Source organism: Dryobates pubescens, chromosome 2 (assembly GCF_014839835.1).
Source record: "Dryobates pubescens isolate bDryPub1 chromosome 2, bDryPub1.pri, whole genome shotgun sequence".
In the NCBI taxonomy this organism is placed as follows: Eukaryota; Metazoa; Chordata; class Aves; order Piciformes; family Picidae; genus Dryobates; species Dryobates pubescens.
Window position 1 is genome coordinate 51482743 of NC_071613.1, and position 16637 is coordinate 51499379.

At 52.9% G+C, this 16637-nt stretch overlaps 1 protein-coding gene across 1 annotated transcript in view; it reads right to left on the reverse strand.

Annotated features, from left to right (window-relative positions):
• Positions 1 to 5579: 5579 nt before the first annotated feature.
• The window catches only part of KCNJ3 (potassium inwardly rectifying channel subfamily J member 3), a 46223-nt gene continuing 35165 nt past the window's right edge, over positions 5580 to 16637 (reverse strand). The window contains exon 3 of the mRNA XM_009896803.2: positions 5580 to 6211. Within this exon, the coding sequence (XP_009895105.2) occupies positions 5628 to 6211 (584 nt within the window). The 3' untranslated portion in view covers positions 5580 to 5627. The remainder of the gene's footprint in view (positions 6212 to 16637) is intronic.

The window sequence follows — 16637 nt, forward strand, 5'->3', positions numbered from 1 at the left end:
AACCTGGACATCTCTACAGGTATGGACTGCATGCCAGAGGATGAGTTTCTCATCAGCTAATGTCAGTATTTACAATTGAGAGGAGAATTCAAGCATGGATTCAGCAGTAGAGAAGAACACAGACCTGCTGTGCCATCACACAGGGACTTCTTCACAGCAGAAGCATTGAGGGTTGGACTAAAACCATCATAAAAGGAGGGGAGGGGGAGAAACCCCAACATGGCCCCACCAAAAAGGAACCTACCCAGAATTTCATGGTCCTAGCAAAGAATCCCAGCATGGCAGGGGTTGGGAAGGACCTCTGGAGATCAGGGATTCACACAATGGGTTGGGTTCAAGGGACCTTAAAGATCACCCTTGCTCCAACCCCACTGCCGTGGGCAGGGACACCTTCCACTAGCCCAGGTTGCTCAGGGCCCCATCCAGCCTGGCCTGCAACACATCAGGAGAGTGTTGGAAGGGACCTCTGGAGATCATCCAGTCCAAGCCCCCTGCTGCACCAGGGGCACCCACAGCAGCTTGCCCAGCAGCACAATCTCCAGCTGGGGTTGGAAGCTCTCCAGAGAAGGAGACTCCACAACCTCTCTGGGCAGCCTGCTCCAGGCCTCCAGCACCCTCACACCAAACAACTTTCTCCTCACTTTCAGGGTGGAACCTCCTGGCTTCCAGTTTGTGCCTGTTGCCCCTAAACTGGCTAACTGGAGACCTCATCCCTGATGGTGCTTCCACTCTGAGGACAGACGTGATGCTGTCACCTGCACACACATGTCACAAGCCTCAGGCATCTTGTCCCCAAGCAGGCCAGGTGCTTCTTTTGATTAACCCCCCCCAAACTCTCAGTTCATTGTATGATTTGTTCCATGTCATTCATCTTGTAGAAGTGAGGATGCTTCATGGAATTCTTTGGGTTGGAAAAGCCCTCTGAGATCATGGAGTCCAACCATCAACCCACCACCACCATGGCCATTAAACCATGGCCCAAAGTGCCATGGTCCTTGAACACCCCCCAGGGATGGGGACTCCACCACCACCTCCATCAGCCACTCACATTACCAATTTCCCACCTTCTGCTGTCACCTCTTTGAGGTTCCATTTGTAGAGCACATCCACACTGCTCCTACTTCACTCCACCTTCTCCACAGACTCAACTCAAACTCTCCCAACCCAAAGAAAAAGGCCACTTGGCTCTCCCAAAGGCAAACCTTGGCAGCTGCTGAGCTGCTGTGGGAAGCCAAGCACCTTCACCATGGCTTTTGGGGAGCGAAGATGCTGGTGGCCCCAAGGCATGGCTGGGGGAACACTGCTACCATGTCTAGAGACACATCACATTTACTTCTCCCAAAGGAAAAGTCCACCAGGCCATGAACCACCATCCCCCAGGCTGATGGATGGAGAACTCAGCAAAGATGGGCAGCCCACAGGAGATTCCATCTTCTGCCTGCACTTCCAAACCAGAGCCCAAAACTGCTGGCATGGCTGGGGGAGAGGAAAAAGGAGAGCAGAAAAGGGGGAGAGGGTGAGGGAGAGAGGGAGCAGAGAGGAGAGAGAAGAGAGAAGAAAAGAGAGAAGAGAGCAGAAGAGGAGAGGAAAAGAGAGGAGAAGAGGAGAGGAAAAGAGAGGAGAAAAAGAGAGGAGAAGAGAGGAGAATAGAAGAGAAGAGAGGGGAAGAAGAGAGGAGAAGAGAGGGGAAGAAGAGAGGAGAAGAGAGGAGAAGATGAGAGGAAAAGAGAGGAGAAGAAGAGAGAAGAGAGGAGAATAGAAGAGAAGGGAAGAAGAGAGAAGAGAGAACAAGAGAGGAAAAGAGAGGAGAAGAAGAGAGGAAAAGAGAGAAGAAGAAGGGAGAAGAGAGAATAGAAGAGAAGAGAGGGGAAGAAGAGAGGAGAAGAGAGAAGAGAGAAAAAGAGAGGAAAAGAGAGGAGAAGATGAGAGCAAAAGAGAGGAGAAGAGAGAAGAGAGGAGAATAGAAGAGAAGGGAATAAGAAAGAAGAGAGAAGAAGAGAGGAAAAGAGAGGAGAATAGAAGAGAAGGGAAGAAGAAAGAAGAGAGAAGAAGAGAGGAAAAGAGAGGAGAAGAAGAGAGGAAAAGAGAGGAGAAGAAGAGAGGAAAAGAGAGGAGAAAAAGAGAAGAGAGGAGAATAGAAGGGAAGAAGAGAGGAAAAGAGAGGAGAATAGAAGAGAAGGGAAGAAGAAAGAAGAGAGAAGAAGAGAGGAAAAGAGAGGAGAAGAAGAGAGGAAAAGAGAGGAGAAGAAGAGAGGAAAAGAGAGGAGAAAAAGAGAAGAGAGGAGAATAGAAGGGAAGAAGAGAGGAAAAGAGAGGAGAAAAAGAGAAGAAGAGAGGAGAATAGAAGGGAAGAAGAGAGGAGAAGAGAGAAGAAGGGAGGAAAAGAGAGGAGAATAGAAGGGAAGAAGAGAGGAAAAGAGAGGAGAAAAAGAGGAGAAGAGAGGAGAATAGAAGGGAAGAAGAGAGGAAAAGAGAGGAGAAAAAGAGGAGAAGAGAGGAGAATAGAAGGGAAGAAGAGAGGAGAAGAGAGAAGAAGGGAGGAAAAGAGAGGAGAAGAGAGGAGAAGAGCAAAGAGAGGAGAAGAGAGAAGAGAGGAGAGAGGAGGAGAGGAAATTTTCAGTTGGCAGGGGCCTCCAGTGATCACCCAGTCCAACTGTGTCGACGAGGGGGCAGCAGGTTGGTTGGTTCACATTCCAGCAGCAGCCTGGGAAGGGAGCACAGGTCCCACCCCCAGCAACCCAAAGGAGTTGCTGAGGAGAAGCCAAGCTGTGGAACCCTTCCTTTGCAAACCAGATGGATCTGCTGAGGCCTGCTGGGAGGGCTCTTGGCTGTGCCACTGGCTGCGTGTCTCCCGTGCTGATTCATGTTCTTATCTCTCTGCTTTGGACTCGGTGGTGGTTTGGCTGGTGACACCTGGCTATTTTTGCTGTCAGCAGAAGAGTTTTGGGTGTGGTACAAAAAGCAGTGGTGCTTCAGCAGCTCAACCTGAGCAAGTGGCAGCCAACAGAGAGGGGGAAAAGGAGTCCAGGTTTCGCCTCTCCACACGGCCCGCCTGCTCCCCGGGGGTGCAGAGCGCAGGGGCCCCACAGCAGGAGCAAGTCCAGCCCTTCCCTTCACCAGCAGGATGGGAGTCGAGTCAGGGGGTGCAGAAAGCATGCAGTGCCACTCCAAAGGCATGAGCAAACCACGAAGAGAAACGTTGGAAGCCAGTCTGAAGTCCTTGGGTGGGCAAGTGGTGGGTCCTCCACCGCCACAGCGAAGCAAAGCGCTGAGCCAGCCCTCCAGCAGCACCCGGGGGCTGAGCTCTTCCTCCATGCCAACACTGAGGGCAACCCCCAGTGTTTGGGCTTGGGGTTATTTTTCCCTTCAAAGGTCACCAAAAAAAATCTGTTGGTTAGGTAGCAGGATGGTGCAGAGCCTGCCTGGCAGAAGAGCTTGGCCACGACTGGCCTGTGCGTGCATCTCCTAAGCTAAGGGTGGTCCACGGCTGGGCCCAGCGGGCTGTGGTCTCCACGGGGGGTACATGCAGGTGATGTCATGCAGAGCCCTTTCCCCTGGTTGCTGCTGCTGGTGGTGGTGGCTTTCATACCCTGATGCTGCTCACCCAGACCCCCTTCCTCAGGAAGGAGCCCTCGAGAAGCCATCTCAACCTGGCCTCCAGACACCACACACCAACCAGGGGGGGTCTCTGGGGCACCCCAACAGCCACCCTCCAGCCTTCTGAGGATGGCAGGAGGTGCTCCAGCCCTGGAGACCACCTCCAGCTCCACCCAACTGGAGCACACCAAGGGCTGAAGGAAAACCCAACCACAAAGCACAGAAGATATCAGCTCCCCACCCCCCACCCCCCATCCCCCCCCAGCATTTATACAAAGTATTACTCAGTTTGAAACCCACAGGGTCAACTTCAGTTAAGAACAGGTTTAAACATGATTTTCACCATAGAGAAAGCAGTAAGGAGCTGCTGCCCCTGCAGCCATCACCTGCACCACCAGCAAGCCCACCTTGGGCCAGCAAAGCAAGAGGGAGAGAGGGGAATCTGGGCACCTGGGGAGCAGTGGGTGGCTTTGGGGGTGCAGTTTGGCCACAGTCAACAAGCTGCTTGGGCTTCCTGGAGACATTCAGCTGGTTTCCTGCTTAGCTGGTCCCAGCAAGGTGAGGAATCAAAAGCTGATTTCAGATGGTGTTTTGGTTGGTTGGTTGGTTGGTTGGTTTTTTCCCTCTGGCCCAGAGATGAGAAACCCCCAAGAGTGCAAAAGATCTGAATCCAGCTGATCTAAAGTGTGAGTTTCATTCCTTTATTGATTGGTTTGCCCAGGATTAGCCACACAAGTTTCTTCTCTAAACAACACCTCAGGAAATACAGTTGAAGTCTATTTTTTTTCCCCTCCCCACTAGCCTAGGAAATCCCCACAGTCCCAGTGTGGTGGGGCTTGGAAGGGACCTCTGGAGATCATCCACTCCTAACCCCCCTACTAAAGCAGGGGCACCCCCAGCAGCTTGCCCAGCAGCACAATGGCCAGGTGGGGTTGGAAGCTCTCCACAGAAGGAGGCTCCACAACCTCTCTGGGCAGCCTGCTCCAGGCCTCCAGCACCCTCACCCCAAACAACTTTCTCCTCATCTTCAGGTGGAACCTCCTGGCTTCCACTTCATGCCCATTGCCCCTTTGTCCTGTGCCTGGGCACCCCTGACAAGGGTCAGGCCCCAGGAGAAGGAAAGCAACCTCCAGGAAAGTGCTTCAAGCAAACTAGAAACCAGCAGTTCATTTAAGGCTTGCAGATTTCATGGTGGGAATTAACTGATAGAATCACAGAATGGGTTGGGTTGGAAGGGATCTTCAAGGTCATCCAGTTCCAAGCTCCCTGCCATGGGCAGGGACACCTCCCACTGGATCCAGCTTGCTCAAGGTCTCATCCAACCTGGCCTTGAGCACCTCCGGGGAGAGGGCATCCACGGCCTCCCTGGGCAACCTGTTCCAGTGTCTCCCCACCCTCACTGCAAAGAATTTCTTCCTCATCTCCACTCTACATCTCCCCTCCATGAGGGCCCTCCCTGGGCCTCCTCCCTCATCATTTTGCTTGGAAGAGACCTTCAAGGTCCTCAGGTCCAACCATTAAGCCAGCCCTGCCACATCACCTTCCCTGAAGCAAAAGGGACATGCACCAGAACTCCTTGGTTGAACGAAAGACAGCAATCTACAGCAGGGGTGGGGGGAAAAAAACCACACACCACCAAAGATAAAAAGAACCATTTTGAACCCAGATTGGAACTTTCTCCCCTGAAGCTCACACCCCTCATGTGAGAAATGCAGGGGGAAGGAAGGTCCCTCCCCAGGTTAGTCAGCTCTACAGGATGGATGGATGGTAGGACTCATGCCACGGGACTATATGCAAAGGTCGCCCACTAGCACTGCATGCGTGGTGTGACTCTACATGCCAAGGAACATCAGCTGGCCCCCACTGTCCCCTCCTTGCTACCTCCTCACACCTCAGTCCCCCCCTCTCAACCCCCCACAGCCTCCCCCAAGGGACGGCTCCGGCCGCCGCCCGGCGTGGAGCTCGTCGCCCCCCAGCGGTGGCGGCGGCAGTCCAAGCTCCGAACCGCAGCCCCAGGCCCCCCGCCGGGGTTATGTAAACCGGTCAGAATTCATTTTCCTCAGTTTGGGGGGAAGGTTCCCTTCCATCCTGCCACCACCTGACAGCTTCTGCAGCTTGGGGGGCAGGTCGGCCACCGACTGGCTGATGGGGTCTGAGATCATCTTGGTGGTCTTGGACACCAGTTTCTCCTCGGAGTTGCCCGGGACGGAGCTGATCCGCTGGAGTTTCATGGGCAAATCCCCCATGCTGTAGGCCTTCTCCGAGGTGGTGGAGCTCATCCTGAGGAGTTTTTTGGGGAAGTCTTCCCTCCCAGTTATTTTCTGCAGTTTTGAAGGGAGCTTGGTGCCCACCTCGTCCAGCCCGTCCAGGCACTCCACCGAGCCGCTCCGCTCCTTGCTGTTGCTCACGGCCGGCGCTATCAGAGGGGAGGACATCAGCAGCATCTCCTCCTGCTCCTTCACGCTGTAAGGGGGGGTGGGCACCTCAAAGGTGGCGTGGAACTGGGAGTAGTCGACCTTGAAGAAGCCTTCTTCCAAGGAGATGACCGGGAAGAAGCGGTGGCCCCACAGCACCTCGTCCTCGGTGTAGGAGGTCCTGGCCTGGCACGTCATCCCTGCGAGCGGCAAGGCACACACACTGGCACCAGGCAAGCACTGAACCAGGCCACTGCCTCGCCTGGAAGGCACCTTGGAGCTCTCTTCCACCCTGGTCCATTCCATTCCATTCCATTCCATTCCATTCCATTCCATTCCATTCCATTCCACCCCACCCCACCCCATCCCATCCCATCCCATCCCATCCCATTCTATTCTATTCTATTCTATTCTATTCTATTCTATTCTATTCTATTCTATTCTATTCTATTCCATTCCATTCCATTCCATTCTATCCCATCCCATCCCATTCCATCCCATTCCATTCTATCCCATCCCATCCCATCCCATCCCATTCTATTCTATTCCATCCCATCCCATTCTATTCTATTCTATCCCATCCCATCCCATGCCTTCCTATTCTATTCTATTCTATTCTATTCTATTCTATTCTATTCTATTCTATTCTATTCTATTCTATTCCATTCCATTCCATCCCATCCCATCCCATCCCATCCCATCCCATCCCATCCCAATCATAGAATTGTCAGGGTTGGAAGGGACCTCAAGGCTCAGCCAGTTCCAACCCCCTGCCATGGCCAGGGACACCTCACACTGCAGCAGGTTGCTCACAGCCACATCCAGCCTGGATGCAAACACCTCCAGGCAGGAGGCTTCCACCACCTCCCTGGGCAACCTGTGCCAGGCTCTCACCACCCTCATGGGGAACAACTTCTTCCTCACATCCAATCTCAATCTACCCATTTCTAGTTTGGTTCCATTCCCCCCAGTGCTATCCCTCCCTGACACCCTCAAAAGTCCCTCCCCAGCTTTCTTGGAGCCCCCTTCAGATCCTGGAAGGCCACAATTAGGACTCCTGGGAGCCTTCTCCTCTCCAGACTGAACAGCCCCAACTCCCTCAGTCTGTCCTCATAGCAGAGCAGCTCCAGCCCTCTGCTCATCCTCATGGCCCTTCTCTGGCCATGTTCCAGCACCTCTGTCAAGATCACCTAGTTTCCAGCCCCCTGCCATGGGCATGGACACTGTGGTAGTTTTAGGCTATGCCTTTAAATTTTTGTCAGAGATCTTGAGCATAAAAGTAGCAACATGCAAATAAACCACTGTTGGGTGTGAAAAAGGGAAACAAAGATAACTCTAAACAGCCTCCACAACCTCCTTGAGCAACCTGTTCCAGTGTCCCACCACCCGCACAGGAAAGCACTTCGTTCTAATCTCCAGACTAAATCTGCCTTCTTTGAAGGCCTCCTTGGCCTTCTTCCTAATCATGTTGGTACACAGAGACCTTTAAGATCACAGGCTCACAGGATGTTAGGGGTTGGAAGGGGCCTCCAGAGATCATAGAGTTCAACCACCCTTGTTGAACACCTCCAGGGATGGGGACTCCACCACCTCCCTGGGCAGCACATCCCAATGGCCAATCTCTCTTGCTGGGAAGAACTTTCTCCTCACCTCCAGCCTAAACCTCCCCTGGCACAGCTTGAGACTGTGTCCTCTTGTTCTGGTGCTGCTTGCCTGGCAGAAGAGACCAACTCCCACCTGGCTACAGCCTCCCTTCAGGGAGTTGGAGAGAGCAAGAAGGTCTCCCCGGAGCCTCCTCTTCTCCAGGCTAAGCAACCCCAGCTCCCTCAGCCTCTCCTCACAGGGCTGTGCTCCAGACCCCTCCCCAGCTTTGCTGCCCTTCTCTGTAGACACCTTCCAGCAACTCAACATCTCTCCTAACCTGAGGGGCCCAGACCTGGACACAGTAAATATGACTGAAGAGGCACAACACAGCCCTTCCTTTTCCCCACCACCACCTCCTACCATGGAGGAACGCCCTCCTCCTGAGCACTTGGAGATCTTGGAGACCCATCTGACCTCAGCCACCAGCCTGGGGATTGCTGGAGGCTTCCAGAACAATCCCTGCTGCTCCTTTCTCTTTTCTTTTGGAAATGGTATCTGGAGGGATCTGTAAATAGCATCCCCCTGACGTTTCATCCTCCCACATTGACATTTGGGTTTGAGGAAGCTCCATCAACCTCTGCAAACACATCCTCTGCTTAGCTGGCAGGAAGGCCCCTTAAGCCAGGAGAAAATGAAAGGAGACTTTGGAAGGCACCAGAAAAGCAAGCCCAGGGCTGTGGAGAGGGGAAGGGGGGGATGGATACAAGTCCAGTACAGAGAACCTTGTGAGACTCCACTGGCTGAGGGCACCCTCAGCAAGTTTGCTGATGATACCAAGCTAAGTGGTGCAGTTGGCATGATTGAGGCATGGGATGCATCCAGAGGGACTTGGACAGGTTGGAGGAGTGGGATCTGGCTGGAAGTGACCTTTAAGGTCACATCATTTGCCTGGAGAAGAGGAGGCTCAGGGGAGACCTTCTTGCTGTCTACAGCTACCTGAAGGGAGGTTGCCGCCAGGTGGGGGTTGGTCTCTTCTCCCAGGCAACCATCACCAGAACAAGAGGACACAGTCTCAAGCTGTGCCAGGGGAGGTCTAGACTGGATGTTAGGAAGAAGTTCTTCCCAGCAAGAGAGATTGGCCATGGGAATGTGCTGCCCAGGGAGGTGGTAGAGTCACCATCCCTGGAGGTGTTGCTTGGTGCCATGGTTTAGTTGATCAGATGGTGTTGGATGATAGGTTGGACTGGATGATTGTAAAGGTCTTTTCCAACCTGGTCTATTCTATTCTATCCTATTCTATCCTATTCTATCCCATCCCATCCCATCCCATCCCATCCCATCCCATCCCATCCCATCCCATCCCATCCCATCCCATCCCATTCTATTCTATTCTATTCTATTCTATTCTATTCTATTCTATTCTATTCTATGCTATCCTATCCTATTCCATTCCATTCCATTCCATTCCATTCCATTCCATTCCATTCCATTCCATTCCATTCCATTCCATTCCATTCCATTCCACATCAGGCTGTCCAGGGCCTGAACACAGCATCACAGAATTGTCAGGGTTGGAAGGGACCTCAAGGCTCAGCCAGTTCCAACCCCCCTGCCATGGCCAGGGACACCTCACACTACAGCAGGTTGCTCACCTCCCCCAGCCTCAGGCAGGAGAGGGTTTTCTACTCTCTGCCCTGTTTTCCCCCTCTCAGGGTGTGCTGCAGCTCTGCTCACTCAGTGAAGTGGAAGCAATCAGCTCTCTAATGGCTGCAGAAAATGAACCACCACCACCACCACAATTTATAGAAGGGGGGGGGGGGGAAATAAATAAATATAAAAGAGCTGATTCCTGTGAGTGCTGCTTCCATCTGTGTCCTTCACTCTGCAGCTGCTCAGTGGCTGCACCCTCCCCACAACACCCAGACCTTGCCCCCTCTGCTCTTCCACACCTGACCTCCGAGAGGGACCTCATCAGCCAGCCAGCTCAACCAACAGCACATGCAAATGGCAGGAGATGTGTCTGGAGCTGGGTCCACGGTGGCCAGGAAGCAGATGGCTGCTTAACTCCAGTGACCTTTGCTGTAGATAACAAATTGCTTCAAATGCAGCTCTCCCTGCACAGCAGAGTCGATGTTTGCTGACCTGGCTGATGCTGCAGGACCAAAGGGCTCCCATGGGAACACCCTGGGCACGGCAGGGCTGCTCTGCACAGAGCAGATTCTCAGGGGGAAACCTCTCAGACAGCTTCTGCTTTGGGCTGGCAACACTAAAGTTAAAGGGATTGGGCTTTATGCTGAGGGGTGTGCTGCCAGAATGCCATGGGGGTGTCCTCAGGGGGGCCTTGGGCAAGGGAGCAGTGCACAGGATTGGCTGGCACCTGCATCCACATCTGCATCTGCATCCACATCCCCAATCCCAACCCCTCTTGCACCCCATGCCCATATCCCACATCTGCATCCCCACCCTCATCCAAGCCCTTCCTCATCTGCATCCTCATCCCCAATTCCAATCCCTCTTGCATCTCACACCCACATCTCCCATCTACATCCCCACCCTCATCCTCATCCCCAATCCCATTCCCATCTCCATCCCACACCCACATCCCACATCTACATCCCCACCCTCATCCTCATCCCCATCCCCAATCCCATCCCCATCTCCATCCCACGCCCACATCCCCCATCTATATCCCCACCCTCATCCTCATCCCCAATCCCATCCCCAACTGCATCCATGTCTGCATCCACATCCACATCCCATCACCATCTGCATCCCCACCCTCATCCCCATCTCCAACCCCATCCTCATCTGCATCCTCATCCCCAATCCCAACCCCTCTTGCATCCCACACCCATATCCCACATCTGCATCCCCACCCTCATCCTCATCCCCAATCCCCTCTTGCATCCCATGCCTATATCCCACATCTGCATCCCCACCCTCATCCTCATCCCCAATCCCAACCCCTCTTGATCCCCATGCCTATATCCCACATCTGCATCCCCACCCTCATCCCTATCTCCAACCCCATCCTCATCTGCATCCTCATCCCCAATCCCAACCCCTCTTGATCCCCATGCCTATATCCTACATCTGCATCCCCACCCTCATCCTCATCTCCCAGCCCTTCCTCATCCCCATCCCCATCTCCACACACAACCCCATCTTGTGCCCTGTGTCCACACCCCAAATCCCCATCCTGCAGTGCCATCTCCATCCCCATTTTCATCCTCCATCCCCATCCTGCATTCCTATCTCCATCTTGCATCCCCATCCCACAGCCCCATCCTCATCCCCACAACCCCACTGGCATCCACATCCCATCCTTATCTGTATCCCCAGCAGGAGGCCAGCAGCCATGCTGGGTCACACCAAAGGATGAGGTCATGGTGCTGATGGACATCTACCAGGAGATCATCTAGCTGCTGAGGCTGCACCTTGAATCCTGGGTTCAGTTTTGGGCCCCTCACTCCAAGAAGGACACTGAGGGGCTGAAGCAGGTCCAGAGAAGGGCAACAAAGCTGGGGAAGGGTCTGGAGAACAGGGTTGGTGAGGAGCAGCTGAGGGAGCTGGGGGTGTTTAGTGTGGAGAAGAGGAGGCTGAAAGGAGGCCTCATTGCTCTCTACAACTGCCTGAAAGAAGGTTGGAGCCAGAAGGGGTTGGTCTCTTCTCCCTACTATCAGGTAATAAAAGGAGAGGAAATGGCCTGAAATTGTGCCAGGGGAGTTTTAGGTTGGATATGAGGAACAATTTCTTTGCTGCAGGAGTGGTCAGGCACTGGAACAGGCTGCCCAGGGAGGTGGTGGAGTCCCCATCCCTGCAGGGGTTCAAGCAACCTGTGGCCATAGCAGTGTGGGCCATGGTTTGATGGCCATGGTGGGGTTGGGTTGATGGTTGTACTCCATGATCTTGGAGGTCTTTTCCAACCCACACAATTCTGTGATTCTCTGATCACACCCAGCAGCCTCCAACAGCTCAGGCCATGAACATCAGGCTGGATTCTCTTTTCCTTCTCTTGCCATGAAAGGACTTTGGTTTTCTTTTCATAGAATCACAGAATCAGTAAGGTTGGAAAAGACCTCAAGGATCATCAAGTCCAACCTGTCACCCAACATCTCAGGACTACTAAACCATGGCACCAAGTGCCACATCCAATCCCCTCTTGAACACCTCCAGGGATGGGGACTCCACCACCTCCCTGGGCAGCACATCCCAATGGCCAACAACTCTCTCTGGGAAGAACTTTCTCCTCACCTCCAGCCTAAACTTCCCCTGGCACATCTTGAGAATGTGTCCTCTTGTTCTGGTGCTGCTTGCCCTGGAGAAGAGACCAACCCCCACCTGGCTGCAACCTCCCTTCAGGGAGTTGTAGAGAGCAAGAAGGTCTCCCCTGAGCCTCCTCTTCTCCAGGCTAAGCAACCCCAGCTCCCTCAGCCTCTCCTCCCAGGGCTGTGCTCCAAACCCCTCCCCAGCTTTGTTGCCCTTCTCTGGACACCTTCAAGTGTCTCAATGTCCTTCTTAAACTGAGTGGCCCAGAACATTCCTTCTCCCTGAGAAGTTAATTCATCCTGAGAGTACACAGCCAGCAGATCCTTCAGCACCTCCATCACATTAATGGGCCTGGCCCAATGCTCCAGTTGTGTCCATGATTAATATTCATTTGCAGGGCAAAGCTGGAGCTCAGGTTTGGAAGCAAACACAGCCTGCACAAAGCCTGGGATTCAAAAGCCACCCATTTGTCAAAGGAAGAGGGTTGGGAGTGTTTTGTTCACTGCTCCTCACATCACCAAGTGCTCTCCAGAGCTGTTAGCGGCTGCTGATTGCAAAGCCCTGCCTGCAGGCAGATCCCCACCAGCCCAGCTCCAGCAGAGCGGCAGGGATGGACAGGCAGAGAATGCATCGGGTTGGGAGGGACCCTCAAAGGTCATCTTGTCCACCCCCCCTGCAGGCAGCAGGGAGAGGGGTCTGGAGCACAGCCCTGTGAGGAGAGGCTGAGGGAGCTGGGGTTGCTTAGCCTGGAGAAGAGGAGGCTCAGGGGAGACCTTCTTGCTCTCTACAACTCCCTGAAGGGAGATTGTAGCCAGGAGGGGGTTGGTCTCTTCTGCCAGGCAAGCAGCACCAGAATAAGAGGACACAGTCTCAAGCTGTGCCAGGGGAGGTTTAGGCTGGAGGTGAGGAAGAAGTTCTTCCCAGCAAGAGAGATTGGCCATGGGAATGTGCTGCCCAGGGAGGTGGTGGAGTCCCCATCCCTGGAGGTGTTTAGGAAGAGCCTGGCTGAGGCACTTGGTGCCATGGTTGAGTTGATGAGATGGTGCTGGGTGATAGGTTGGACTGGATGATCTTTGAGATCTTTTCCAACCTGGTCTATTCTATTCTATTCTATTCTATTCTATTCTATTCTATTCTATTCTATTCTATTCTATTCTATTCTATTCTATTCCATTCCATTCCATTCCATTCCATTCCATTCCATTCCATTCCATTCCATTCCATTCCATTCCATTCCCTTGAGGGGCTGAAGCAAGTTCAGAGAAGGGCAATGAAGGCTGAAGGGTTTGGTGAGGAGCAACTGAGGGGCCTGGGGTTGTTCAGCATGGAGAAAGGAAGGCTGAGGGCAGCCCTCATTGCTCTCTGCAACTCCCTGGAAGGAGGCTGGAGCTAGGTGGGGGTTGGTTGATCTCAAAGGTCTTTCCCAAGCTGGTTCATTCTGTATTCTGTAAGAGGAGGAGTGAAAGAGGCTCTCAAGCTTTGCTTCTCAACATTCCCTGCTGCACTGGGGGGTTGGCCAGGATGACCTTCGAGGGTCCCTTCCCAGCCACTGCACTCCCTGCTTATTTTTGGATGGGTGTTGGAAGGCCAAGGTGAGAAATGCAGAGCCTGGCAGGAGGGTGTTCAGCAGACAGAGTGTGGTGTCTACACTCCAACACCTCCCATCCTTTTGGAGAACATCTATTTTTAGCTGGAACATTTTCCCCCTCATAAATTCAAGGCATCTCTTTCCTCTTTCTTTTTTTTTCACACCAGGGAGAGTTTGAGGAGCAAGGAAACTTTCTGTCAGTTGATGGTACCTGACTGGGAGGAGAGGAGAGGCTGACCTGCACAGGCTGCAGAGTGAGGAACATCATGAAGTCCAACCAGGGCAAGTGTAGGCTCCTGAACTGAGGAGAAGTTAAGTGCCAGGGGAGAGAGTGACCTGCTGGAAGGCAGCTCCAGCTGGGAGTGCTGGTGGACAAAGTGGTGCCCATGAGCCAGATCACCACAGTCTTGCCTTTGTGGCCAAGAAGACCAATGGTCTCCTGGGGTGCATGAAGAAAAGTGTGGCCAGCAGGCCAAGGGAGGTTCTCCTCCCTCTCTACTCTGCCTTAGGCCACATCTGGAGTCCTGGGTGCAGGTCTGGTCTCCCCAGTTCAAGATGGACAGGGAACTACGGGAGAGAGTCAAAAGGAGGTTCCAAAGCTGCTGAGGGGTCTGGAGCAGCTCTGTGAGGAGGAAAGGCTGAGAGCCCTGGAGAAGAGCAGCTCCAGAGGGGATCTGAGCAATGCTCAGCAAGAGCTGAAGGAGCTGTGGGGGGCAGGGGGCTGGGGCCAGACTCTTGTCAGTGGTGCCCAGGGACAGGACGAGGGGCACTGGGCACAAACTGGAAGCCAGGAGGTTCCACCTGAAGGTGTTGTGAGGGTAGTGGAGCAGCTCCTCCAACCTCCCTCCAGCCACATCAAGCTTTCTTACAACCAAAACAACTGCTGGCCAGACATGGTGATCTCAGAAGCCTTGCAAGCAAGACTCTGATCCCTCTGATTCTCTGGAAGTGTCCACCTGCAGCAGACCCTTCTAGAACACTTGATCCTTAACCACCACTCCTCAGTGAGACCTGGGTTTGGCCCTGACAAAAGGAGGTCAGAGCTGGAACCAGCTGAGGAGGCAGACAGCAGCCTTAGGCTGAACATTGTTATCCCACAGCATGCAAAGCCCAGGCTGCTGCTCTGGCCCTCAGTTTGGAGACCCTGCTTCTGCTCCAGCACCACAAATACCTCCCAGCTGATCCAGGCTGCTCTCCCAAGCAGCTCTCTTGACACTTGACCCACAGTGGTGACAGCCAAAGTATTTTTCTTATCAGCCAGACCTCTTCTCAGGGCAGTTTCTAATCACTCACACACACACACAGAGCTTTCTGACATCTTGCAGACAGCTCATCCTGATGCTTCCCAGGTCCATTAGCTCCCCACAACCAGGAGAAGTCACACCAGCTTCTGGTCATGTCCTCAAGCCAGCCTGCAAAAGCCAGGCACCACTGTCTGCATAGCACTGTCCCCATGGGAACCTGCAGCTCTGCAGTGGAGGGGGGACCTGATGGGAAGGGATTCTGTGGGGAAGGACCTCTGCATCCTGGGGGACAGCAAGGGCATGACCCAGCCATGTGCCCTCGAGGCCAAGAAGGCCAATGGTCTCCTGGGGCTCATGAAGGAAAGTGTGGCCAGCAGGACAAGAGAATAGGATAGAATGCAATGGGATGGGATGGGATGGGATAGGATAGGATAGGATAGGATAGGATAGAATAGGATAGGATAGGATAGAATAGAATAGAATAGAATAGAATAGAATAGAATAGAATAGAATAGAATAGAATAGAATAGGATGGGATGGGATGGGATGGGATGGGATGGGATAGAATGGAATAGGATAGGACAGGATAGGATAGGATAGAATAGACTAGAATAGAATGGAATAGAATAGAATAGCATAGCATAGCATAGAATGGAATGGAATGGGATGGGATGGGATGGAATAGAATGGAATGGAATAGGATAGGATAGGATAGGATAGAATAGAATAGAATAGAATGGAATAGAATAGAATAGCATAGCATAGCATAGAATGGAATGGAATGGGATGGGATGGGATGGAATAGAATGGAATGGAATAGGATAGGATAGGATAGGATAGAATAGAATAGAATAGAATGGAATAGAATAGAATAGCATAGCATAGCATAGAATGGAATGGAATGGGATGGGATGGGATGGGATGGGATGGGATGGGATGGGATGGGATGGGATAGGATAGGATGGAATGGAATAGAATGGAATGGAATGGAATAGGATAGGACAGGATAGGATAGGATAGACTAGACTAGAATAGAATGGAATGGAATAGCATAGCATAGAATAGAATAGAATAGAATAGGCTGGGATAGGATAGGATAGAATAAACCAGGTTGGAAGAGACCTTCAAGATCAAGTCCAACCTATCACCCAACACCATCTAATCAACTAAACCATGGCATCAAGCACCCCATCCAGTCTCCTCCTAAAAACCTCCAATGAAGTTCTCCTCTCCCTCTACTCTGCCCTAGGGAGGCCATATCTGGAGTCCTGGGTTCAGTTCTGGGCTCCTCAGTTCAGCACAGATGGTATTGCTGGAGAGAGTCCAGGGGAGGCTGCAAAGCTGCTGAGGGGCCTGGAGCAGCTCTGTGAGGAGGAAAGGCTGAGAGCCCTGGGGCTGGGGAGCCTGCAGAAGAGCAGCCCCAGAGGGGATCTGAGCAATGCTCAGCAAGAGACAAAGGAGCTGTGGGGGGCAAGAGGCTGGGGCCAGACTCTTGTCGGTGGTGCCCAGGGACAGGACAAGGGGCAATGGGCACAAAGTGGAAGCCAGCTGAAGATGAGGAGAAAGCTCTTTGCTGTGAGGGTGCTGGAGCCCTAGAGGAGGCTGCCCAGGGAGGTTGTGGAGTCTCCTTCTCTGGAGAGCTTCCAAAGCTGCTGTGTGTGCCCGTGCTTTATGAAACAGGAGGTTTGGACTGGATGATTTCCAGAAGTCCCTTCCAACCCCTACCATGCTGGGATTCTGGGTCCCTCTTATCCCTCACCATGAATTAAGGCCATTTACAAGCGCAATCAGGGAGGCCAAAGCAAAGCTTGATGTAAAGCAAATTTAATGACCCCACAGGCTCACAGGATGTCAGGGGTTGGAAGGGACCCAAAGAGATCAAGTCCAACCCCCCTGCCAGAGCAGGAGCATAGAATCCAGCACAGATCACACAGGAACACA